General features: G+C 44.9%; 1 protein-coding gene across 1 annotated transcript in view; it reads left to right on the top strand.

The window, feature by feature from the left end:
- The first annotated feature begins 114 nt into the window (after nt 1–114).
- The window catches only part of SETDB2 (SET domain bifurcated histone lysine methyltransferase 2), a 228,918-nt gene continuing 203,068 nt past the window's right edge, over nt 115–25,964 (top strand). The window contains exons 1-8 of the mRNA XM_056560069.1: nt 115–1,323; nt 3,638–3,763; nt 11,276–11,341; nt 15,259–15,340; nt 17,254–17,811; nt 22,096–22,215; nt 22,470–22,639; nt 24,413–24,614. Of these exons, the coding sequence (XP_056416044.1) occupies nt 1,194–1,323; nt 3,638–3,763; nt 11,276–11,341; nt 15,259–15,340; nt 17,254–17,811; nt 22,096–22,215; nt 22,470–22,639; nt 24,413–24,614 (1,454 nt within the window). The 5' untranslated portion in view covers nt 115–1,193. The remainder of the gene's footprint in view (nt 1,324–3,637; nt 3,764–11,275; nt 11,342–15,258; nt 15,341–17,253; nt 17,812–22,095; nt 22,216–22,469; nt 22,640–24,412; nt 24,615–25,964) is intronic.

Here is a 25,964-nt window from a genome sequence, read left to right as displayed (position 1 = left end):
GCAGCGGGACCGCGGTGATCTAACATCTTATCCCCTATCCTTTGGATAGGGGATAAGATGCCAGGGGCGGAGTACCCCTTTAAGGTCAAAATGGGCTTGGTCCTTAAAGGGGTACTCTGCTGCTCAGCGTTTGGAACAAACTGTTCCGAACGCTGGCACCGGGAGCTTGTGACATCATAGCCCCTCCCCCTCATGACTTCACATCACGCCCTGCCCCCTCAATACAAGTCTATGGGAGGGGGCGTGACCTAATGAGGAGCTATGAAGTCACGAGCTCCCGGCGCCGGCTCCAGCGTTTGGAACAGTTTGTTCCAAACGCTGAGCATTGGAATACCCCTTTAAGGGGTTAAAAATGAAAGAAGCAATCTGGTTGGTTGCCATGGGCAACTGCACCACTCTTCCTCTGCACAGGTTTTGATAAATTTACCCCTAAGTGTCTGATATCAGGGGGTTGCTGGATGGAGTGTTTGTGACTCCAACCACTCGGACCTCCCCCATGATCTTCAGAAGAATGCCCCAGCTCTGAGAGAGAGAGAGCGCGTGCTTCAGATGACACTGCTCCATTCGTTTTTATGGGGGCACCAAAGATACCCGACACAGCCCATTTGGGCCTTGAGGACAGAGCCAAGTTCAATTTCTGTGTTTGTTTTTTGTCCTCCTCTCCTTTTAAAAGGCATGGGTTTTATATTTCCATCCACTTTGTAATCACACCCTTGATTTAAAAAAATTATTTGTGTGTTTGGGGTGTGGGCAGGTAGGGTTGAAGAAAAAAAATCACTTTTGGGGGTTGTTTTTATGCTGTACTCTTTATAGTAAAACGTACATGTTCTCTTTATTCTGTGGGTCATTAGGATTAAAACGATACCCATCCAATCTTTAGATGTTTTATTTTGTATGAGGGTCCTCCAGGGGTTAGAGGGGACCTGTCTCCGCCTCTCCCATAGAGATGAATGAAGGGGGATGTTTACACCAGCTGACCTGCTGGGTACGAAACGCGCTCTAGCAGCTCAGACTTGCCCACCTTGAATAGAGCTTACAGGTATCCTGACAACTAGTGGGATGTGGAGGGTCTTCCTGCACAGCTAGCCCCTTAATTTTCAGGAAAATGATCCTATAAATGTTTGTGTAGCATTATATGACATTGGCTATGACATTATATATTTTTAGGGAGCATTAGAAAATGAAATATTTGGATGCTTGTTTATTTCATTATTTGTTTACATTTGGTATTTAGAAGAGCAATGAAACGGAAAGAGACAAATGCAGAAGCAACCGATCCATCTTCCATCTCTTCAGTACAGAACACCAGAAACATTTCTGTTTGTAAGTGGGACACTTCATTTTTATAGTATTTTTATGTTTCTTAAAGGAGTACTCCAAAGGATATGGGATAAGATGTCTGATCGTGGGGGTCCTGCCGCTGGGGACCCCCGTGATCCTGGCTGCGGCACCCCAGATATCCGGTGCACGGAGCAAACTTCGCTCCGTGCAGAATGACGTGCGATGCAGAGTAGAGGCTCATGACGTCACAGCTACGCCCCTTCTATGCAAGTCTAAGGGAGGGGTGTGACATCCGTCACGCCCCTCCCTTAGACTTGCATAGAGGGGGCGTAGCTGTGACATCACGAGCCTCCGGCGCTTAAACCAACACTCTAAAGGAACGCTGGGTGCAGCATGGGGATCGTGGGGGTTCCCAGCGGCGGGACCCACGCAATCAGACATCTTATCCCCAATCCCTTTAAGTAATGTATCTTGATAGCTCTCCTGTGCAGGAGAGTCAATGCTGTGCACTCTATGTACAACAGTCAGAGTTGGCAACACATGCAGATCTGTTGCATTTTTATATGCATGTATCCATTGTAATGCAACCAGGCTGTGGGGTACTGTGAAATGTATTGACCCCCAGCACATGAAGTACAGTGCGGCAGACACTGGGCACTGTGATAAAGGAGGATATTTATTGCTAGAACAAAGGGCTGTAACAGTTAGAATACCAGGCCCTTTCCATAGCTGTTGCCCATCTTTGCCTTTACCTGAGCGAGATCCTGACCATTGACTGTAATGGATCACTATCCTTTCTCTGGGGTGAGGCCAATGGCAACTCAAGGTGTGGGGGGCTCTGTAGATTGCTTCAGCCCCTTACTCTGTAAGTGTTTTAGGGTTTTACACTAAGAACTCGTACAGATACCATCTTCTAACTTCCTTTTATTGATGTCTTGCACATCTGTGAGTGGTAATGCTCATGGTAGGAGAAGTCCAGCATGTACAGAAAAGTTATGCCCCGGCACTCAGCAGTGATGCTTAAAGGGGTGCTCCACTCCTAGTCATTTTATCCCCTATCCAAAGAATAGAGGATAAGATGTCTGATCGTGGGGTCCCACCACTGGGGACCCCTGCGATCTCCCCGCTGCACCCAGCGTTCGTTTAGAGCGTCGGGTGGAGCTCCGAGGCTCATGACATCACGGCCGCACCCCGCTCTTGACATCAAAGCCACATCCCCTCAATTCAAATCTATGGGAGGGGGCGTGACGGCCATCACACCCCCTCTCATAGACTTGCATTGAGGGGGTATGGCCATGACGTCACGAGCGGGGCATGACCGTGACATCACAAACCTCCGCCCTCGCATCGCCAATCATCCGGCACAGAGCGAAGTTCACTCCATGCACTGGATGTCTGGGGTGCCGCAGCCGTGAACGCCAGGGTCCCCAGCGGCAGAACCCCCGCGATCAGACATTGTGGAGTACCCATTTAACCAGTCAGGGTTTATTAAAAGAGTAGCCCAGTCCTGAAAAACTTATCCTCTATCCTAAGGATAGGGGATAAGTTTCAGATCGCGGGGGGTCAGACTGCTGGGGCCCCCTGCGATATCCTGTACGGGGGCCCCGGCACGAAGCGGTGGCAGACACACCCCCTCAATACAGCGCTATGGCAGAGCCGGAGATTGCCGAAGGCATCGCTCCGGCTTTGCCATAGAGTTGTATTGAGGGGGGCGTGTCAGCTGCTGCTTCGTGCGGTGGTCGACACCCCTTCCTGCAGGCTGCAGGGGCCCCGTACAGGAGATCGCGGGGGGCCCCAGCGGTCGGACCCCCCCGCGATCTGAAACTTATCTCCTATCCTTACGATAGGGGATACGTTTTTCAATACTGGACTACTCCTATAATTCATGTTTTTAACATCAAGGAAATAGGTACAGAACACATTTCGACATGTCTGATAGACAGCCAGCTAAGGAAGGCATATATGCTGAAACGCGACATGCCACAGTTTAAAAAAAAAAAAAAAGACATTTGGGGGAGATTTTTTTAGGTGCAAAGGAAGGTTGGAATAGTTTCCCATAGCAGCCAGATTACTTCTTTCATTTTTAAAAAGGCCTCTAAAAAAGGAACCTGATTGGTTTCTATGGGCAACTGCTCCACTGATCCCCTGCACAAGCTTTAATAAATCTTCCCCATTATCCGTTAACTAAGTGATATTGCTTTGTGCTATGTTTAGTTTACCATTCATTTGTTCTTAGCAGCAATTTCTGATAACAAAGTGCATTTCGGTGGAGCTCATTCAGTGAGGGGTCTGGTAGAAAATATTGACAAGCTGGATGTATTGATTTGGAGTAATGGGGATTTTTTTGCTTTTGCAGGTGAAGCTAAAACATTCTGGCAGAATCAGCGCAAAACAGGGCAGGTGGATGTTTTGTTTAAGGAGGTTCAGAGCAAGTTGCAACTTCTGTGGCAGAAAATCAAAGACGAGTCAGCAACAAAACAAGGTTAGATTGTCACATAATGTACTGCTGTAGTTACTTTTGCCTCCTTTCTTATAGGGGTATTCTGATATCGAAAAAATATATTTAAATAAAAATAACACTCCAAGATATATAACTTTACAATATAGTGTTATCACAAATAGTACTGGCTTCAGCATGATTTTACTTCACTTACAACTGACAGTTGTGTTGTCCTTTCATTATCAGTGTGGTGTTGTCTCAGCAGCTCCGCGCCGCGCCTCTTCCCTCTCTCAATGACGCATCATCCCCTGCTATCTCATCACCTGCTGTCACCATCTCCCTGTTGTAAACATTTTTATATCTTTATTGGGATATTGAGGGAACACTGAGGTGAATTTTCAACAAACATGCTGCTTTTTCTCATTCAGCTCCATTGGGGGACACAGGAACCGTGGGTATATCTTGCTGACACTAGGCATACAAAAAAAGTCATCCCCTCCCAGCAGGGTATACCCCACCTACTGCCTTAGAGACACTCAGTTTTAGCTTAGTGTCATAGGAGGCAACACGGGCCTGGATTGCTCCAGGCCTGGTCTTTTAATAATTTTTTAGAGTTAGTGTTTAGACTTTTTCTTCTTCTTTTTTATTTTTTGTAGGTAGGGGCGACAGGAGCATGGCCCTACCTGTTTCCCCACATGCGACTGGAGGGCACGGTTCCATACTGTATGGTCCGTTAACCCTTCCTAGCCACCGGCCAGCACCAGGTTGTACCTTGGGTCCGGGTCACCTATTGCCTCTGCTCGCCCCGCTTAAAGAAGCTTGGCATGATGCAGCAGGCTTAGTCTGGCGAAGACTGCTGGGGACAGACCTTCTCAGGAGGTAAGTATACCTCCATGTTCAGGTAAGTTTTCCCTACACCCCTTACCCCTCTCTATCTCTAGGGCTACCCAAGGGGGACAAGTCTTTATTTGGGGGGGGGACCCCTTATGATGTGGGGTAAGGACAGTGAGGGGACCTTTACTTGGACAGTCTGTTCTCTGTATGTTTTCTGCGGGCTGCAGCTCCTCACACATGGTGAGTCAACTGCAGCCCCCCCCTGGACGGCATTACGGCGTCCAGTTAACTATCCGGCAGCCGTTCCCGCAGTGGAGGCGGCTGCCGGTTCTTCTGTCGGGCGGCATGTTCGTCCGGGACCGGGCCGCTAATTTAGCCCGCAGCTTCAGCCTGGTCCCGGCCGAAGTTAGCTCTGCCCCGCGGGCGGTCTCCGCTGATTCCGGCAGCCGTCCTCACTGGGAGACGGCTGCGGGCTTCATGTAAGGGCACATGGTGTGACCGGGACCAGACCGCCTCTTTGTCAGCAACTTAGCCTGGTCCCGGCCGAGTGTGGCTCCACCCCGCGGGCAGTCGTCTGGTTCCCCGGCAGCCGTCCCGCAGAGGGAGACGGCTGCCGACTTCACTGTAGGTCTGTTCGGGCGGGAATCAGGCCGATACTTTAGGCCGAGACTTCGGCCTGGTCCCGGCCGAGTGTTGCTCCGCCCCTTCCCACGCTCTGTGAGTGCCAAATCTTGGCGCCGGCACAGGGAGGGCTGATTCAGCCTATCAGGTCCAGGCTGTCTCAGCCTCTCCCGTGCTAGCGCGCGCACAGTAGCTCCTCCCTCAGGTCACGTGACAGGAGCCTCCTCTAATCACTCCTGTTCCAGCGCTGGTCTTCTCACACGCTGCTACACGCTGCTCCTGTGGGTCTTCCATATCTGTTTTCCAGCCTGCCGTCCTGTATCTGAAGGAACCTGGGTGAGCTAATTCCAGTTCTTCTGTCACTAATTGGCTGTGCTTGGCAATGTCTACCCCCAGCATTGAACCTTCCCTCAGACAGGCGGCCCCCTGCCTTGGTCACTTACTATGCTTGTACAGGGTGTAGGGTTAAATTTTCGGGGGGTTCGGCTGTACCCACTTGTTCTGCCTGCTCTTCCTCACGCCCTACTACCCCTGCCCAAGATGCTCCTTCGGGGTCTGTGGCCCCTGAACCGGCCCCAGTTTGGGTGTCTTCCCTCTCCCAGACTATCTCAGACCTGACGCAGGTTTCCAAGGAGATGGCTAAAGCCTTAAGGCAGTCTTCCCTACGTCCCCCTCGGGAAGCTAGTTCGGGGTCTTCACAGGCGCCCATGTTTTTTTTATCCTGACTCCTCTCCTGAAAACAGGCGCCGCTCGCGCTCCAGATCCCCCACTCTTAGGCGGCGTTCCCGGTCACGCGACCGCTATCCTAGGGGCCGTTCCCCGAACCGCCATTCTAGATCCCGGTCGCCCAGATCAGGAACCTCCACTAACCGTTCCCGATCTCCGGGTGAATTGGCAGACTCAGAACCTCATTCGGATTCTGAAGAGCTGTCCTCCATGTCTGACTTGGTGGATGGCCTAGTGTCTGCAGTCAGGCACACTTTCCATCTACAGGACCCTGGACCCTCTGACCCTGCTCCTGAGGTTTCCTTTGCCCGTACTCCTCGTTCTCCTAAGTTTTTCCATCCTCATAAGGAGTTTGATGTGCTTCTGGAGACTGCCTGGAAGCTTCCGGAGAAGCGCTTCCAAGGCACTAAACGGTTAAAGACTGTGTCCATTCCCTCAGGACCTTATCGATAAATGGACCATTCCACCATCTGTGGACCCCCCCAGTCTCCCATTTATCCAAATCCTCCACTCTACTGTTGGCAGATGCCGCTTCCTTTAAGGATCCCGCGGACAAGCGGGTTGAGAATTTAGCCAAATACGCATTTGAAGTGGTGGGATCCTCCCTGCTTCCGGCCTTCTCTTCCACCTGGGTTGCGAAGGCCTAAGCGGTGTGGGCTTCTCAGCTCCGTCAAGATCTGTTGTCCGGGGCCTCCCCGAATGATCTGGCTGAGATTGCTCGTCAAGTGTCAGACACAGGTGAATATTTATGCCATTCGTACTTGCATGGCAGTGCTGGTCAGAATGGTTGCGGCTATAACGGCAGTCCCGTTTGCACAGTTCCATTGCCGTCCGCTTCAGTGGGCTATTCTGTCTCTGTGGGACGGATCCCCCCTGTCCTTGGACCACCGGATCCTTCTGCCCGCCTCGACTCGCCAGTCTCTTCTTTGGTGGCTACACTCCCCCCTCCTTCAGAGCGGCCGCTCGTTCCTACCGTTGAACTGGCTGATTCTTACCATGGATGCGAGCCTCCTCGGTTGGGGGGGGGGGTGTTCTCCTGGACTGGACAGTCCAGGGCCGGTGGTCACCTCGGGAAGCCAGGCTTCCTATCAATGTCCTGGAGATCCGGGCGATATTCCTTTGTCTCAGACACTGGGAGTCTCTTCTTCGGGGTAGCCCGGTTCACATTCAGTCCGACAACGCCACGGCCGTGGCGTATCTCAACCGGAAAGGGGGCACTCGCAGCAGTACCGCCATGACCGAGGTGTCCAAGATTTTGACCTGGGTGGAACGCATGGTTCCATCCATATCAGCGATCCACATTCCGGGGGTGGAAAATTAGGAGGCCGACTTTCTAAGTCGCTCATCTCCCAATCCCGGGGAGTGGTCCCTTCACCCGGAGGTGTTCGAGTCCATTTGTCGTCGTTGGGGGATTCCGGACGTGGACCTATTTGCGTCCTGCTTAAACCGGCAGGTTCCAAGCTTCGTGGCAAAGTCCAGAGATCCTCTGGTGCTGGCCGCGGACGCCCTCGTCATCCCTGGTCTCTGTTCACTCTCCCGTATCTGTTTCCGCCAATTCCCCTCCTTCCCCGAGTGCTCAGGAAACTCAAGGTGGAAGGCGTTCCGGCTATTCTAGTGGCCCCGGATTGACCCCGCTGATCTTTGTACTCCGACGTGGTTCGGCTAGTGGCGGACGTTCCCTTCCGACTGCCAGATCGCCTCAGGGTCCTCTTTGCCACCCCAATTCACAGCCGCTGCATTTGACGGCATGGCGGTTGAAACAGCGGTATTGAAGGCTCGCGGTTTCTCATCTGCGGTTATTCGCACTATGCTTAGGGCACGTAAGCCATCCTCGGCGAGGATCTACCATAGGACTTGGCGGGCTTATTTTCGGGGGGGGGGGTGAGGCCCGCTCTCTTTCCCCGGTTCGTTTTTTCTCTGCCGAACTTTCTGGCGTTTCTGCAGTCTGGTCTTGAGACGCGCCTGGCTCTTAGTTCCCTCAAGGGTCAAGTGTCGGCGCTGTCTATTCTTTTTCAGCATCCTCTGGCTTCTGACTCATCGGTTCGCACCTTCCTCCAAGGAGTTGCTCACGAGATTCCTCCCTACAGGTCTCCTACTCCCCCTTGGGACTTGAATTTGGTTCTGAGTGCCTTGCAATCCGTTCCGTTCGAGCCTATCCGCGATATTTCTCTCCGTTTCCTTTCCTGGAAGGTCGCCTTTTTGGTAGCTGTGACCTCGATCCGTCAGGTTTCGGAATTGGCATCTCTTTCTTGTCAACCTCCCTTCCTCATTCTTCATCGAGACAAGGCAGTACTTCGACCGGTTCCTTCTTTTCAACCGAAGGTGGTTTCATCCTTTCATCTGAACGAGGATATCCTTCTCCCTTCCTTCTGCCCTGCTCCGTCTCATCCTACGGAGCGTTCTCTCCACAATCTGGATGTGGTACGAGCCTTACGAGTTTACCTCAAAGCCACCTCTTCTTTCCGACGGTCGGAGTCGCTGTTTGTCCTTCCGGAAGGCCGACGCAAGGGTTTGCCAGCTTCTAAGGCCACCATCTCCAGATGGATCCGGTCCGCCATTTCTGAAGCATACTGTTCCAAGGCGAAGGATCCTTCCTTCCGAGGTTACGGCTCACTCCACTCGCTCTGTGGGGGCCTCTTGGGCGGTCTTTAACAGGGCTTCGGCCCTACAGGTGTGTAAGGTGGCTACTTGGTCTTCGGTGCACACGTTCACCAAGTTTTACCAAGTGCACACTTCTGCATCTGCCGACGCTTCTTTAGGGCGTAAGGTTTTGCAGGCAGCGGTGGCTCTGCCGTTCGCTTGATTCTGGGTTACATAGTTTTCCCACCCCCGGGGACTGCTTTGGTATGTCCCACGGTTCCTGTGTCCCCCAATGGAGCTGAATGAGAAAAGGAGATTTTTTACACTTACCATAAAAATGAAATCTTTTTCTCAGAAGCTCCATTGGGGGACACAGCTCCCACCCTGTGTTGTTGTTAGTTGTGATCTGAGTTTTGGTCGCCTGTCAGTCTGTTGGTTTGTAGTTTTGACTGGGCGCCCTCTGGACTCTGTATTTTTCGGTTCCTCCTATTGCTTTGGGACTAAAACTGAGTGTCTCTAAGGCAGTAGGTGGGGTATACCCTGCTGGGAGGGGCCGACTTCTTTTTTTGTATGCCTAGTGTCAGCCTCCTAGTGGCAGCAAGATATACCCACGGTTCCTGTGTCCCTCAATGGAGCTTCTGAGAAAAAGATTTTACGGTAAGTGTAAAAAATCTCCTTTTTGCTGAACGATGCTACAGACAGAGGAGCAGACGGAATAAGTACAGCAGCTGCTGGCTGACTGACCATGTAAGGGTGTGTTCACATGCGGCAGAACATTTTTAATGGGAATATTTCTGATAAGTGTGATAGTTGAAGAAATTTCTGCACCCAACCTGACACATGTAAATTTACCCTTAGGGTATGTTCACACACACACTGTATGCAGTGCGGTTTTTATGCTGCAGGTTTTTATTCTGTGTTCATCTCTGTTTATATTGATTCAACCCCTAGACGACACAGGGCGTACCTGTACTTCCAGCAGATGTAGGTGATAAATCCAAAGTAGCTGAATTTAAAGGGGTACTTAGCTGGAAAACATTTATTTATTTATTTATTTATTTTTTAAATCAGCTGATGCCAGAAAGTCAAACAGATTTGTAAATTAGGTAAAAAACAGGGAATGTGCAGCTCACAATTAACTAGCCGAGGTAAGAGGGCTATACACCTACACCTGATGTTTTAAATAGGAAAGACAAAACGAAGAAGGAAGCCAACCCCTCTAGGCTAGCATCAGTTGCCTGATACAATGATGATGTAGTAGTAATAATGATGACTGGATCGTGCGTCAATTATAATATGAAAAGTGCAAATTTATTACACAATATAAAATACATAAAAAAATAATTTGTAAACAATAAATCCTCAAAGCACAGGGCCCTTGTGCCGAGGGAATTAAAATGTAAAACTCTAAATATAAGCAACCACCGATAGCTATCATTAAAGGGTAGCTCCCACCATCCTATGTATTTTTATTTTTTTTGCTAGCCCGTTCACGTGCAGGGACAGGGACAGCGGCGGCAACGAGGCGGCGATGTGCTGGAGGAGTGGCCTCCCAGCCAGTGGCCGGGGAGCCAATGCGCTCGCTCCCGCCTGATTGTGGGGTTACCATCTGCAGCGAAACATCAGTAAGCGGCTACTTTTCCAGCTGGTCTTTGGCAGGCAGACCGCCGCTAAGATGCATGCCAGCGTCTGGTACCACCCTAACTGTGCGGACCCTAGATCTCAACTCAAGGTGACTTTCTAACGGGACCTATTGCAGGCTGGTAATTAATAACACATCTATTATATGCATAGTATTTGGAATCTATACCATCTATGGGACTTGAACTCATTTTTGGATTATCGGAGGCCGGATTACTAAAAGTGACATTGCATTGCTAAAAAAAAAATAATGATAGCTATCGGTGGTTGTTTATATTTAGAGTTTTACATTTTAATTCCCTCTGCACAAGGGCCCTGTGCTTTGAGCATTTATTGTTTACAAATTATTATTTTTTATGTATTTTATATTGTGTAATAAATATTATAATTGAAGCACGATCCAGTCATCATTATTACTACATCATTGTATCAGGCAACTGATGCTAACCTAGAGGGGTTGGCTACCTTCTTAGTTTTGTCTTTCAGATTTGTAAATTACTTCTATTTAAAAATCTTAATCCTTCAAGTACTTATTAGCTGCTGTATGCTCCACAGGAATTCTTTTCTTTTTTGAATTTCCTTTCTGTCTGACCACAGTGCTCTCTGCTGACACCTCTGTCCATTATAGGAACTGTCCAGAGTAGGAGCAAATCCTCATAGCACACCTCTCCTGCTCTGGACAGTTCCTGACATGGACAGAGGTGTCAGCAGAGAGCACTGTGGTCAGGAAGAAAGGAAATTCAAAAAGAAAAGAACTTCCTCTGGAGCATACAGTAGCTGATAAGTACTAGAAGGATTAAGATTTTTAAATAGAAGTAATTTACACATCTGTTTAACTTTCTGGCACCAATTGATTTTAAAAAAAATTAAAATTATTCCAGCGGAGTACCCCTTTAAGCCTGCATGGAGTAAACCTATATCTATATCGAGGAAATAATATAAGGGTGGACCAGGTGGTCTTTTTCTCTTGACAATCTTTGATGTTTCTTCTTTGTGTGTCTACGGGCTCATGTGATAGAAATCTTGTTCTGATTCTGAGGGAAAAAAAATCTTCCTAAAACTCTTCCTTTAAAAAAATGTAAAAAAATTCTCTATTTTGTCACTTTACTGGTTATTTAAATTCATATGTTTTTTTTCCATTTTGCTTCTTAGATTACGTGAGAGCTCTGTTGTTAGTGAATGCAGCAAAATTGGAGGACTGTGAAACCTACCAGTGTGGTAAGTGTTGTATTAGATTATGTGTGTTTCCACACAGGTTTTTTTTTCTGGCATTTTTAGGAAGACTGCCACAGCAGTTTTTGAGCCAAGTCATAAGTGGATCCAGTAGGAAGAAGTTTAAAGGGGTTATCCAGGAAAAAACTTTTTTTTTTATATATCAACTGGCTCCAGAAAGTTAAACAGATTTGTAAATTACTTCTTTAAAAAATATCTTAATCCTTTCAGTACTTATGAGCTTCTGAAGTTGAGTTGTTCTTTTCTGTCTAAGTGCTCTCTGATGACACGTCTCGGGAACCGCCCAGTTTAGAAGAAAATCCCCATAGCAAACCTCTTCTACTCTGTGCAGTTCCAGAGACAGACAGAGATGTCAGCAGAGAGCACTGTTGTCAGACCGATAATAACAACTCAACTTCAGCAGCTGATAATTATTGAAAGGATTAAGATTTTTTTAATAGAAGTAATTTGCAAATCTGTTTAACTTTCTGGAGCCAGTTGATATAAAAAATAGTTTTTTTTCCTGGAATACCCCTTTAAGTCCTTCCTTTATATTTCCTGTTACTTTTGAATACACATTTTGGTTTTGGCACAAAAACTGCAGTTTAAAAAAAACAAAACAAAAAAAAAGAAAAACCAGAAAAAAACCTGTGGGGAAACCTAGCCTCAGGGTGGCAATATTGACTGACAAGTGAAGGAACAGCTCACACCATTAAAAGGATACTCCGCCCCTAGACATCTTATCCCCTATCCTTTGGATAGGGGATATAATGTCTGATCGCGGGGATCCCTCCGCTGGGGACTCCCAGTATACTACGGTTTTAGTTCCGGTCACAAAACCGGATACGGGTCAAAAATGAGCCGACCAGAGTCACCGTTTGACTCTGGTCGGCTCATTAAAGTAAATGGATTTCAGCATCGGACCGGCTGGGGTACGGGAGCGCCCGGTTTTCCCTTCCCCCAGCCAGATCCGGCAACCGTATGCTGAAAACAAGGTGTGAATGCAGCCTAAGTAAAAAATGAAATGTTTTTTTCTATTTTACTTTTTTGTACGATAAGATGCCACACTTCAAGAGCTACAGTATAGCTTTAATTACTTTGTTGACCTAACTTCATAAGGATTTGTTTGTTGAGTTGTAATATATTCTTTAGTGTTTTTTTATTTTTTTATTTAAAGGGGTACTCCGGTGAAAAACTTTTTTTTTTTTTTTTAATCAACCTGTGCCAGAAAGTTAAACAGATTGGTAAATTACTTCTATTAAAAAATCTTAATTCTTCCTGTACTTATTAGCTGCTGAATACTACAGCGGAAATTCTTTTCTTTTTGAAACACTGAGCTGTCTGCTGACATCATGAGCACAGTGCTCTCTGCTGACATCTCTGTCCATTTTATGAACTGCCCAGAACACCATATGTTTGCTATGGGGATTTCCTTTTACCCTGGACAGTTCCTAAAATGGACAGAGATGTCAGCAGAGAGCACTGTGCTCATGATTTCAGCAGACAGCTCTGTGTTTCAAACGGAAAAGAATTTCCACTGTAGTATTCAGCAGCTAATAAGTACAGGAAGGATTACGATTTTTAATAGAAGTAATTTACAAATCTGTTTAACTTTCTGGCACCAGTTGATTTATTAAAAAAAAAAGTTTTTCACCGGAGTACCCCTTTAAGGGGGTTATGGGGAAAAAGCAGCAATGCTACTATTTTGTTGTTTTTTTTCCCTTCTAATTTACAGTGCAGTATAAAGAATATTTTAATGTAATTGCGAATGTGGCAATGGCACAAATGTGTTGTGTTTCAGGGATTTTAATAGGGAAATCTGAATGTATTGCGTTTGCTCTCAGCTTTTTTTTTAATAAAAATAATTATTTAATTTATAATTTTTTTTGTCAAATTATAGGAGTTGAATCCTGCCCGAGTGAACGAACCCCAATAGTGCTTTACTTGAGGGGCAAAATATTAGCCCCTGCCTATAGCGATGTGAACATCACTTACTAATTTATGGTTTTCTTTTAGCATTCTTGTTTGTTTCTTTTTTCCTTTAACAAGGAATTATGGGGATGTCAGATAACATTTGTAAAACAGTCCACACAGGTTAATATCTTTTGAAGAGAGCCTTAGTTTATCTGAGTAGCAAGGGGACTAACTGGATTTTGAGTTTTACTGAAGATAGAAGCAGGGATGTGGGAATTGTATCACCTGACGCTCGGGACATGCAGTTCCAGGCGCCGGGCAGGTGAATTCTTCAGGCGTTTAGCGCTGCTTCAGGCAAGCAGCGCTAAATGCCGGAAGGATTCACATATGACTGGGCAAGACTGTCTTGCCCTATCACTAAAATGCTATAGACCGCAGCTGCATGATGCAGCCTATAGCGAGCCTTCCTGGCGGAGGTGCGCACGGTGAGTGATGTCATCGCACATGCCGCGCAGGAGGCCGGGACGCTGACGTCCTGCACAGCGATTGCGATGACGTCACTCACCGCACGCACCTCCGCCAGGAAGTCCCTGCAGGGAACAGGGAGATGTAAGTAGAAGTGAGTTACCTACTCAAACTTGGCTACTTACTAAAGGGGTCTGGATGCAATTTTTGGAGAGTAATAACATTACAGGTTATGGGTTCTAGATTTATAGGGACAGAACGTTGATCCAGGGATTTATTCTGTGCCATATTTGGAGTAGGGAAGGGATTTTTACCTCTAGTATGAGGGTTTTTTGCCTTCCTCTGGATCAACTCAGTAGTGACTCATTAGGGTTATAGGTTGAACTTGATGGACTCTTTTTTCAACCTTATGAACTATGTTACTACAAAAGGGAGGACCTGCCTACCACTAGGGGCTAACATATCTACTCAGGGCAGTGCATCCAAACCATGGTGCCTCCAGCTGTTGCAAAACTACAACTCCCAGCATGCCCGGACAGCTGAAGGCTGTCCGGGAATGCTGGAAGTTGACGTTTTGCAACAGCTGGAGGCACCCTGGTTGAAGAACACTGACTTAGGTAGTATAATTGTTTAAATGAGAGCCCTACCTGCCTGGGGTCATATCTATCTGGGGGCCTTTCTACCTACTGGGAAGCCCTACCTAATCATCAGATGGAGCTCCCCAGCAGGTAGACAGCCCCTTAGAAAGATATGACTCCCATCAGTGATGGGGATCATATCTATATGGGACATGTCTACCTACTGGGGAGCCCTACCTGATGGGGTCATATGTATCTGGGGGCCTGTCTTCATATAGGGGAGCTCTACCTAATGGGGGTCATATCTGTCTGAGGGCCTATTTACCTACTGGGATGCCCTAACTGGTGGGGGTCATATCTATCTGGGGGTCTGACTACCTATTGGGGAGCCCTACCTGATGGGGGTGATATCTATCTGCGGACCTGTCTACATATGGGGGAGCTGTACCTAATGGGGCACATATCTATCTGGGGCTCTGTCTGCCTTCTGGGGGAGCCCACCCTTCCTACCAACTGGGGGCACATATCTATCTGGGGCTCTGTCTGCCTTCTGGGGAAGCCCACCCTTCCTACCAACTGGGGGGCATATCTATCTGGGGCGTTATTTACTTACTAGGGAAGCCCTATCTGCCTACCTACCTGATGAGGGGGATGCACCTACCTGAATAAGGGACATACCTTCCTGAAGGGTGTACTGCCTACTTAATGGGGCGGACTTTATCAGGGGCCCTATCCACTTATTTGCAGACTATTTTGGTTGAAATTATTTTATGTACCAGGACAAGTGGATGGTCATGAGGAACAAGTAGGTTGTGCTCCGTTTTAGTCCATTGGACAAGTATTTTTTTATTTTATTTCCACACCCCTATAGAAGAGATGTAAGAGGAATACTTGTAGAGTATTTAGCACTATATAAATTATTGACATTTTTTACATATTGTTTAATCATTTCCTTTTTTTTTTCAGGTTCTGCAGAGAACCTGCTGGAAGATGAGGATTGTCAACCAGTAAGGACGGAAGAACCTCTATCAGCTCCAAATAGTGAAGTGTATGTATAGTTATATGATCTTTCTCTTCCTGTTGCAAGGTAAAACTATCATTTATATAATATTGGAATTCTTCCATTGTGTTCTTTGATCTTTCTGAGGGTTAAGAGGGCAGAGAGGGGGGTAAGGGCCCATTTACATGGAGAGAATAAGAGATTCGTCCTTAAGAAATCCCTAAATTGTGTATAAAATGAATTAATGTGACTGCAGTAGTATAAAGCGATAACTTCTAATTTATAGAAGACAGAGGATAAAAAGTATTACAGTGTATACAAAAGATCAAAGCTAGACTGTCCGATGGCACAATTTCTATGTCTGTCCACTTGTACCGCAAGGCTCTTGTGGCCTCAGGGTCGCCACTCTATTGTTCAGTCAGCTGAAGTATTATAGATAGCAATCATCTGAAGTAGTATAGATGAACGAATAAAAAATAGAAGATAATAAAATCGTATTATTAAGTTTTACCTATTAAAGGGGTAACCAGTTTTTTTTATTTATTTGACTATGCTACAGGGGGCTGTAAAGTTAGTGTAGTTCATAATATAGTGTCTGCACCTGTGTGTGATGGTGGTCTTGCAATTCTTCTGTGATTTTCACCCCAATATTTATTTTTAACAGAATACAAAATGAGTGTTGTCTCAGGTTTTCCCAGGTTGCAGTGCGGCCGAGACATTTCATCACTAGTCAGGTGATGACAGGAAGCCTTTCAGCTTCAATGGGTGAAGCGACCTCTGGGTGGGAGAGAGAGAGAGAGAGATCATTCTGCAAATAAAATGTATTTCTGCAACAGCTGGAGGCCCCCTGGTTAGAAAACACTGGTCTTTTGAATGGAATGCAGCTCATATGTGTTTCAGTGAGTGGGGTGGCTGGTGTGTGTGTGTGTGTGTGTGTGTGTGTGTGTGTGTGTGTGTGGACAGTAACATCACATGTACAAACAAGGAACTATGGGATTTGTAGTTGTTGAAGGAAACTTCAACAGGAAATAGCCAGTTAACAAAAAAGATAGCCCCAGCATTATGGTAATAAGCCATTAGCCCTAAGACAAGCACAGAGCCTTCCTAAGCATGTCCATAACTCGACAGGTAAGTACTAATATCACCTTATGGTGGATAACCCCCTTTTAACTATTGTGAGCTGCACTCCTCTTTTTCTACATGCCTTTTTCAAATGAGCTGAGCAGGCCCCAATACTGATCACTGATCTCACCAATTGGCGGCGGGCGCTCGATTAATAAGCCTGCACATAGATAAATTATCTTGCAGACTGGAATACTTGAAGGATCATTTGCGTGACCCCTTAAAGGGGTACGCCACTGGTCAGCATTCGGAGCTACATTTTTCGAATGCTCTTTTTCGCGCTGCAAGGGTCGGCCACGCCCCTCGTGATATCGCGGCCACGCACCCTCAATGCAAGTCTATGGGAGGTGGCGTGACGGCTGTCACGCCCCCTCCCATAGACTTGCATTGAGGGGGCATGGCAGTGACGTGACAAGGGGCGTGGCCGACCCCCACAGCGCGAAATGAGCATTTGAAACATTTAGTTTGGAACGCTGGCCAGTGGCGTACCCCTTTAATTTCACAATTGTTGGCAGCATATCCACTATTTACACAGGACAATGTGCAGGCAATAACAATGATTGCATTGCCCATGCAAAAGAGCAACCAGCATACAAGCATTTTCTCATTCGCTAGCTCTTTTTTTCATAGGTTAATTATCAGGAACGAGAGCTACTACGAGCGCTCGTTTGATTGATATTTTTGCATGTGTAAAGGGGCCTTTAGAAAAAAAGAGTGCGACTAGGATATATCTGATCACAAAGTACCTGTTTAGAGGAATATCCATCAATTATTTTAAGGAACATTTGTGGTAGTTCCCTTTTGGTATAAAAACTGAATTTCTGTTCTGTTCTAAACAGAGAGGAAACCGTAACCCATTCAGAACCGGAGTCCAGTGATGCACCGCTTCCTCTTGTCACAAAACATGTTCTTTACAAACAGCACAGCTGTGGGCAGATGTGTCTCTCTAATGTGAATCCGTACTTCAGTGAAAGAGAAAATCCACTCAAATTTCCACTTTTATGCCACTTCCAGAGGCAACATGCAAAGTCCAGTCTCATCTCTAGGCAGCTGGATGTCATTTACCAAACCCCCTGTGGAAAGAGTCTCCGGGGCTTTGATGATGTGCGCTCTTACCTCTCTCAGACGAAGTGCTTCTTTTTATCTCTGGATCATTTCTCCTTTAATACTTACCTCCAGCTAGATAGAAACCTTGCCAAGAACCAGGTAGTTTTTCAGGAAGCCGATATAAGCAGAGACACAGAATTGGTGCCAGTCTCCATCTGCAATGAGATTGATAACACAAGACCAGCACCTTTTACATACAGGAAGTCTCCGTGGCCACGTGGATACTCCATCAATAATTTCACTGACCTGTTTATAGGATGCTGTGACTGTACCGATGGCTGTTGGGACGTGTATGTATTCACAGCTACAGATGTAATTCCTCTAAGGGTACGTTCACACGAGCGGATTCCCAGTGCGTATTACGCTGAAGGACCGCTGTAAGCTGCCTTTACAGGTGCTTGTCCGGAGCGGCAATCCACCGCTACGAGCAGACACACTGAAGCGATTTGCGAGTTGCCGTGCACATGCGCATTATACTCCCACATTGCGGCAGCTCTTGTCCTAGCTCATAGAGCAGGGGGAGCGACCGCGATATGTGCGAGTACACCGCGCATGTGCAGCGACTCGCACATCGCAGTGTGTCTGCTCGTAGCGGCATATTGCTGCTCCGAGCAGGCACCTGTAAAGGCAGCATACAGCGGTTCTTCAGTGGCGGATCCGCAGCGTAATGCGTGCTGGGGATCAGCTTGTGTGAATGTACCCTAATAGAATAAGTATTGTCCACTATTAAAATAAAAAGGGTCTGTCTCTTCTAGCAATTATTGTCCTTGAAATGTGTCTGCTGGTATTGTAGCTCATCTAGTCAAGTCAATAAGTTGGAGAAGAAATACCATAGTCTATGGATAAGAGTGGTGCTATTCCTGTGCATTATAGTCTCTGTGTCGCTTTGTCTACCTCTGAACTCCCTTCTCCACCATCTCTCCTCACCCCTTCCCTCTCCATAGATTGTTGTTCGGGCAACATATAACCTGATCTCTCCTTGAGCTTCTAGTCTGTCTTGTAAGCATTTTTCTCTGATGGGATATAGTATGAAATCTCTTACATTCTCTTGTACTATTAAATTATGAGAAGTTTTTTGATAAAATGAGAAAAAAACTTAATCAATCAGGGTCTATGTCACTGTTTCCCAAGCATGGTCCCTCCAGCTGTTGCAAAACTGCAACTCCTGGGAGTTGTAGTTTTGCAACATCTGGAGGCACCCTGCTTGGGAAACACTGGTCTATGTGTTCAGATCCCAAGCAGTCACAAGAACAAGCCGGAAGAAGTGCCTGCTTAATGTGTTCTCTCCGGACTGCGGCACGTAACCTGGATGAACTCATAATTTAAAGGGGTACTCCAGTAGAAATTTTTCTTTTTAAAGTCAACTGGTGCCAGGAAGTTAAACAGATTTGTAAATTACTTCTATTTAAAAATCTTAATCCTTCCAGTACTTATCAGCTGCTGTATGCTTCACAGGAAGTACTTTTCTTTTTTAATTTATTTTTGTCTTATCACAGTGCTCTGCTGACACCTCTGTCTATTTCAGGAACTGTCCAGAGCAGGAGAAAAACCTGGACAGTGCCTGACATGGACAGAGGTGTCAGCAGAGAGCACTGTGGTCAGACAGAAAAGAAATTCAAAAAGAAAATAACTTCCTCTGTAGTATACATCTATACATCAGCATTTAAAAAAATAATAATTTAAATAAAAATAGTTTTCCACTGGAGTACCCCTTTAAGTTGATGAGGCCATCATCCAGGTCTTAGTCACAGAACAGGGAGATAAGCGCAAGGCAGCCTGCTTCTCTCTCTGCTCGTCCTGATCATCGATCCGGGCCTAAACACTCAGACCCCGACGGATTATAACCTTTTGATGTGTCAAGTGAGTGGTACATTTTGGGATCTCTGTTTGCTGTTCATAAAGCGTCATTGTTCACTTTGAAAGGGCGACAATCTGTTGAGGGCGGGGGAAGTTATATTTCTTTTCTTTTTTTTGTGTGGGGGGTGGGTCAAGGTAGTGAAATGTTTATGATGTCACTGATATATGGTGCTTATAAAAGACGAGACCCCAGCTTAAGCCTAACCTTAAACTATTGTAAAAAGGGAGCGGTTCTTAAATTAATTAAATAAATTTTGAAAACCAATAGAAGTTGGGCTACAACTAATGATTATTTTCATAATTGATTAGTTGGTCGATTTTTTTATTTAATTGGATAAAAAAAATAGGAGGTGGGTTAAGCAGGCTTTTTTTATTTTTATTTTTTTATGCCAGAAAGTTAAACATATTTGTTAATTACTTAAAAAATCTTAATCTTTACAGTAATTATCAGTTGCTCTATACTACAGTGGAAGTTGAGTTGTTGTTTTCTGTCTGACCATAGTGCTCTCTGCTGACACCTCTGTCTGTGTCAGGAACTGGATCGGGTTTGCTATGGGATTTGCTCCTACTCTGGACAGTTCCTGACATGGACAGAGGTGTCAGCAGAGAGCACTGTGGTCAGACTGGAAAGAACAACTAAACTTCCTCTGGAGCATAGAGCAGCTGATAGGTACTAGAAAGATTAAGATTTTAGTAATTTACAAATCTGTTTGAACTTTTTGGAACCAGGTGATTTGGGGAAAAAAATTGTTTTCCACTGGAGTACCCCTTTAATCCTCACCCTGTTTCCCCTTATGAAATAACATTCATGGCTGGAGGGTCACTTTATATTATAGGGTGTTATATGTTTCAGTGTGGAGTATAGTATAACCTGTATATTATAGAGGGTTCTACTATACTCCATACTGCAATATATAACACTCTATAATATACAGCTTATGCTATCCTCCAGGCTGCACATGTATATTCTAAGGTGTTATATGGTGCGTTCTGTGTACACTATAAGCTGTATATGGTAGGTCTGGGTTCATAGGGTGTTATAAGGTACAGTATTATAGGGTGTTATAGGTTGCAGTATGTGGTATAGTGTAAGCTGTATATGGTAGGTCTGGGTTCATAGGGTGTTACAAGGTACAGTATTATAGGTTATAGTCTGTGGTATAGTGTAAGCTGTATATGGTAGGTCTGGGTTCATAGGGTGTTACAGGGTACAGTGTTATAGGTTGCAGTCTGGGTATAGTTTATTATAGGGTGTTATACAGCTTACACTATACCACAGACTATAACCTATAATACTGTACCTTGTAACACCCTATGAACCCATACCTACCATATACAGCTTACACTATACCACAGACTATAACCTAGAATACTGTACCTTGTAACACCCTATGAACCCATACCTACCATATACAGCTTACACTATACCACAGACTATAACCTAGAATACTGTACCTTGTAACACCCTATGAACCCATACCTACCATATACAGCTTACACTATACCACAGACTATAACCTATAATACTGTACCTTGTAACACCCTATGAACCCAGACCTACCATATACAGCTTACACTATACCACAGACTATAACCTATAACACCCTATAATACCCAGATGCAACATTTGCCTTGGTTTCCAAACTGTGGATCTCCAGATCTTGCAAAACTACAAATCCAAGCATGCTCGAACAGCCACTATTGCTGCCCTATCTAGAAGCAAATGAAAGCTTCTGTTACAGTAAGCCAACATACTCCTACAGAGGGTATAGAAGAAAGTCGTATAACTTTTCTTTATACAACGAATAAGCTTTATTTGCTACTAGAATAAGTGGAAAAAATATTCTCTGGCCATCTCTGCTGTGTTCTCATACATAGACTTAGTTTTGTTACAAACTACAGAGCAGTGGAAAAGATTTCCTTTATTAATTTTATATAATAACAGTACTGTACAGAGATTGTCATCATTTATATATCTATCCCTTGTTTTTTTTTTTTTTTTTTTTTTTTTTTTGTATTGGTATTTGCCATAAGATCAGTATTAGCCCAACAGTTTATTCCCATTGAGATAATTTTTACAGGTTAAAGGAGTATTACGGCCAAATATATCTAATCCCCTATCCAAAAGATGAGGTATAAGATGTCTGATCACGCGGGGGGGGGCGATCTCCCCCCCAGCGATCTCCGTTTAGCACCTTTATTCTATTCTCAGAAACCTCTTTGTTTCCAGGACTGGAGACGCCACGCCCCCTCCACTCATGTCTATGGGAGGGGGCGTGACGGCTGTCACGCCCTCTCCCATGGACATGAATGGAGGGGGCGTGGCATCACAAGGGGGCGGGGCATGACGTCCTGTCTCCAGTCCCGGAAACAAAGAGGTTTCTGAGGACGCAGCCCCGCATAGAATACAGCCCCGCATAGATGTCTGATTGCCCCCCCGCAATCAGACATCTTACCCATATCCTTTGGAAAGGGGATAAGATGTATTTGGCCGAAATACCCATTTAAAGGGAATACGCATAAAAACCCATCATCTGTGAATAGTATATATTGTGCACATATATTAACTTAATTCTATGCTTATATCATATATATATATATATATATATATATATATATATATATATAAATATATAAATATATATATATAAATATATATATATATATATATATATATATATATATATATATATATATAAAATAATCTCTCTCTCCAGGACAAAATGTGCTTGTCTACAGCTTACCGCCAGAGAATTTGATCAAGATTTCACATTACCATATAAAGGCAAGGCACCTGGTTATAGGCATAAGCGACTGCAAACTCCTGTACCAACTGGGTGAGTGTGACTGTGCAATATAAGAGTAATCTGATATCTAAATGTAATCGAAACAACTCTGTTTCGGGTACGTTCACATGTACAGGATCTGCTGCATATTTTCTGCAGTTGATGTTGCTACTTATTGACTTTAATGGGTAAAAGGGAAAATATGCAGCAGATCCTGTACATTTGTTATTCAGTACTTTTAGTAACTTTGGACTGTGCTCTGGTGCAGTGAAGAATTGTTTTTAAATCTGTGCACTTTAATGCAGACTATATGAATGTAATGTATCATGTAAGTGTGACCGCAAGATGTGTGAAAATCGTCTCGTACAGCTCGGCCTTCAGCTGCGACTCCAGGTGTTCAAAACCAAAGGAAAGGGCTGGGGGGTACGCTGCCTGGATGATCTTGACAAGGGGACGTTTGTGTGCATCTACGCAGGCAAGTGAGATGGTGAATATGTTTCATTTCCCATACAAAGTGTTAAAGTTGTTTTCTGGAATTTAAAATTGCCTTACAGATTGTTAGCTCTTGGGAGCAGTATCTTAAAGGGCATCTGTAGTGCAATATAACTTATCCCCTGAGTTATATCCAATCTAAGTTATAGATAGTGGGGGGTCTGAGCGCTGGGGCCCCCTTGACCTCTTGGACGGGGCCGCAGCAGTATGCTGGAAAGGGGGTGTACCGTCCCCGTATGACGCGGTGGCCGACACGCCCCCTCCATGTACCCCATAGAGATACATGGAGGTGCGTGTCTGCCGCGGCTTTCTGCTGGGGACAAAACTGCACTTCCAGCCGACTGCTGAGGCCCCGTCCAGGAGATTTGGGGGGGGGGGGGGGGGGGTAGGGGATAGGTCATATTGCACTACAGATGTCCTTTAACTCCTCTTGTGTAATCCCTATTGCATGATAGATTGTAAGCTCTCAGGAGCAGGGCCCTCATTCTTCTTGTTTTTATTGTTGCTTTGTTGTTCTGTAATATCTGAAGTGCGGCAGAATATTGTGGTGCTATATAAATAAATATTATGTCATGTTACTGTTGTGACCAATTACCACTGCATGGTATTAGGTCAACATTGATGTAACATCACCATGGACTTCCCAGATCAACCTGGTTTGAGCATTTTCATACGGTTTTGCTCACTTACGTTCCAAACCCCCCCCCCCCCCCCAAAAAAAAAAAAAAACAGTGCTTCGGAGTCGAGGAGTCTGAGTCGGACGAAATTTTGGGTACCTGGAGTCTGAGTCGGCAAACAATGCACCGACTCCTACTAAATTTAGATTGGAATAAAATATAAAAAAACAAGTTAAATGCCCCAATTCACAAAAAGTTATAATTAATGACTTCACTACTGTAAGAATAAAGACCAATGCATGCAGTGCCTCACGTAACCGCAAAACAAATACGTTAAGTGACTGTGAAGAAGCATGCTTTTCATGTGCTTCACACTATGGCACGCAACGCACAATTAGGAGCGGCAATACTTATACTTTCCATAGTGTTGTGTCCTGCTGTTACAGGGAACCCATGGGTAACCTAGCCTCTCACTGATAAGGGGTTAAGGAAATATGTTTTTTGCAGGACTAGAGACACTTGTATAAGTGAAGGGAATGGAGAGTCAATAGTTCAAGACTGAAGCTGTAAACCATTGGAAAAACTTAAAATTAAATTTAAAAAAAATAATTTATAAAACTTAATAAGACTTTCGTTGAGGGGGCGGGCGTGACGTCACGAGGGGCGGCCCTGAACACGGAAGCCCACGCACATCGTCGGAACAATTAATTCCGGACGCTGGAAAGCGGAGCTCCAACAACAAGGTAACGAAGTACCCCTTTAAACTGTTCAATACAGTAGACTGTTGGCTTCCCAGCCAGTAGTCCTGTGGTAATGACAGGTATGTTGCCTTTCTTTCCTTCAAGGACTGTATAAAATACATTCACATATTAATACAGAGGAGTCTGAGTCGGAAGTACAAAAAACTGCGGAGTCAGAACATTTATCTACCGACTCCACAGCCCTGCCAAAAACCAAGCAAACTTCTAGGCTTTAACAGACATTCTTTCGCCATAGGCCATGTGGTCTATGCCATTTGGCTGCAAGGTGCTTCTCATGCAGAACCTACCAGATCTTTTGACAATTTTGTGCTGTTAATTTGTTATTTTAGAAAATGGAATATATAAAATTTTTTTTTTTTTTTTCTTTTTCTCTTCCAGGAAAGATTTTAATGAAAACGATAAATGTGGCAATAGCTCAGGATTCTGTGATGCATACTTGTGCAGAAAAGACTACTTCCAACACAAAAAGGTGTTCTCATTCAGACTCAGAGGTTATGGCTTCTCCTTCCAGTTCAGGCAATAGTCAGACATTTAGGATTACTCCACTGCTACGGGGAAGTTCACAGAGCAAATTAAAAAGGTAAATGTGTAGCTGATCTTTATGGGGAGGGGGTTATTCTGTTTTCAAATTCTTAGTTAAAGGGAAACTGACAAATGGCAGCCTGTTCACCAGCAATAAAACTCTATATACTTGGTTAAAATACAGGTAAACAGCATTAACAGCGATCACTTACTTTAATTGCTGCAGTAGTTGCAGAGTTATGCCTGTTTTTTAATTCATTGCTATTGCACTGCTGTGCGCAATGGAGGTGGGGAGCCCGCTTGCCGAGCTCCCCTGCCTCCTCAATATTCACTGTCTTCAGTCTCGCATCACAAGAATGTGAGAGCCTGCTGGGGGTAAGCCCTCTGCTCAGAGAACAAACTTATTTTTGATACTCAAAATACTCTGTGCAAACATAGCTTTTCCCCTAATATTGATAATAACATTCATATAGGGGGACATGTATCAAAGATTTTACCCCTGTTTTGTGTGTATTTTTTTGCGCAAAATTTTGCGCAAGCCCTTTTTTTGCGCAATTTTTTTGCGCACGTTTTGGTAGAGCATGTCTTCCAGATGTGGCTGAATCAGGGTACCTTGGAGTGACATCTATAGTACACATGGATTTATTAACTGCGTACTTTTTTTTTTTTACACCAAAAATTTTGCCGCAAATGCTGTTTTTTTGGCGCAAATATAAGCCATCTTGGACTTAACGTAGCAAGATGCTCTAAATCATTGATTCTATTTTCCAAAGAGTGGATTTAGGAGATTACTATATTTACCCGCAATTTATGAAGCTCATTGCACTTGATTGATAAATTTAGCGCTTCTGCACATAATTTAGAATTCGGGAAAAGGGGTAAAATGCTTCTACCATACACAAATAATGATACATGTCCCCCATAGTGCTTACAAATTATGCAGCACTTTACAATTTTGAGGGTACAAATAAGGACAAAGTTAGACATTATAATAATAGACACGGATTATTCAAACAAGGGGAGTGTGGGTCCTGCTCGTGAGATCTTAGTCTATGAGGAATGGGGTTGAGACAAAAGGTAGCAAGTGCTTTGTATATTAAATGGTCCTGCCATGTTTAATTTATAAGATAAACAACCTAAAGGAGGGCGAACCAGTCACCAGCCAATCTCGCAATGTGTTTAAAGTGCATAGTGAGACCCTGCCGAAATTATGATAGGGGAGACCAATTAGGTGATGTTATAGGCCTGCTTGAAGAGATGTTGGGTATAAATCCTAGGATTTGGGGTATTGTATTCCAGAGAAATGGTGCAGCATGTGCAAAGTGTTGGAGACTGGGGTGAGAGGTTCGGATTATAGAAGATGTTTCTTTTAGACCATTAGCAGAGCGGAGAGCATGTGAAGGATAGC

The sequence above is a fragment of the Hyla sarda genome, chromosome 2 (genome assembly GCF_029499605.1).
Source record: "Hyla sarda isolate aHylSar1 chromosome 2, aHylSar1.hap1, whole genome shotgun sequence".
Classification (NCBI taxonomy): Eukaryota; Metazoa; Chordata; class Amphibia; order Anura; family Hylidae; genus Hyla; species Hyla sarda.
Note: the sequence above shows the minus strand (reverse complement) of the source record. Positions and strands in the feature narration are given on the sequence as shown.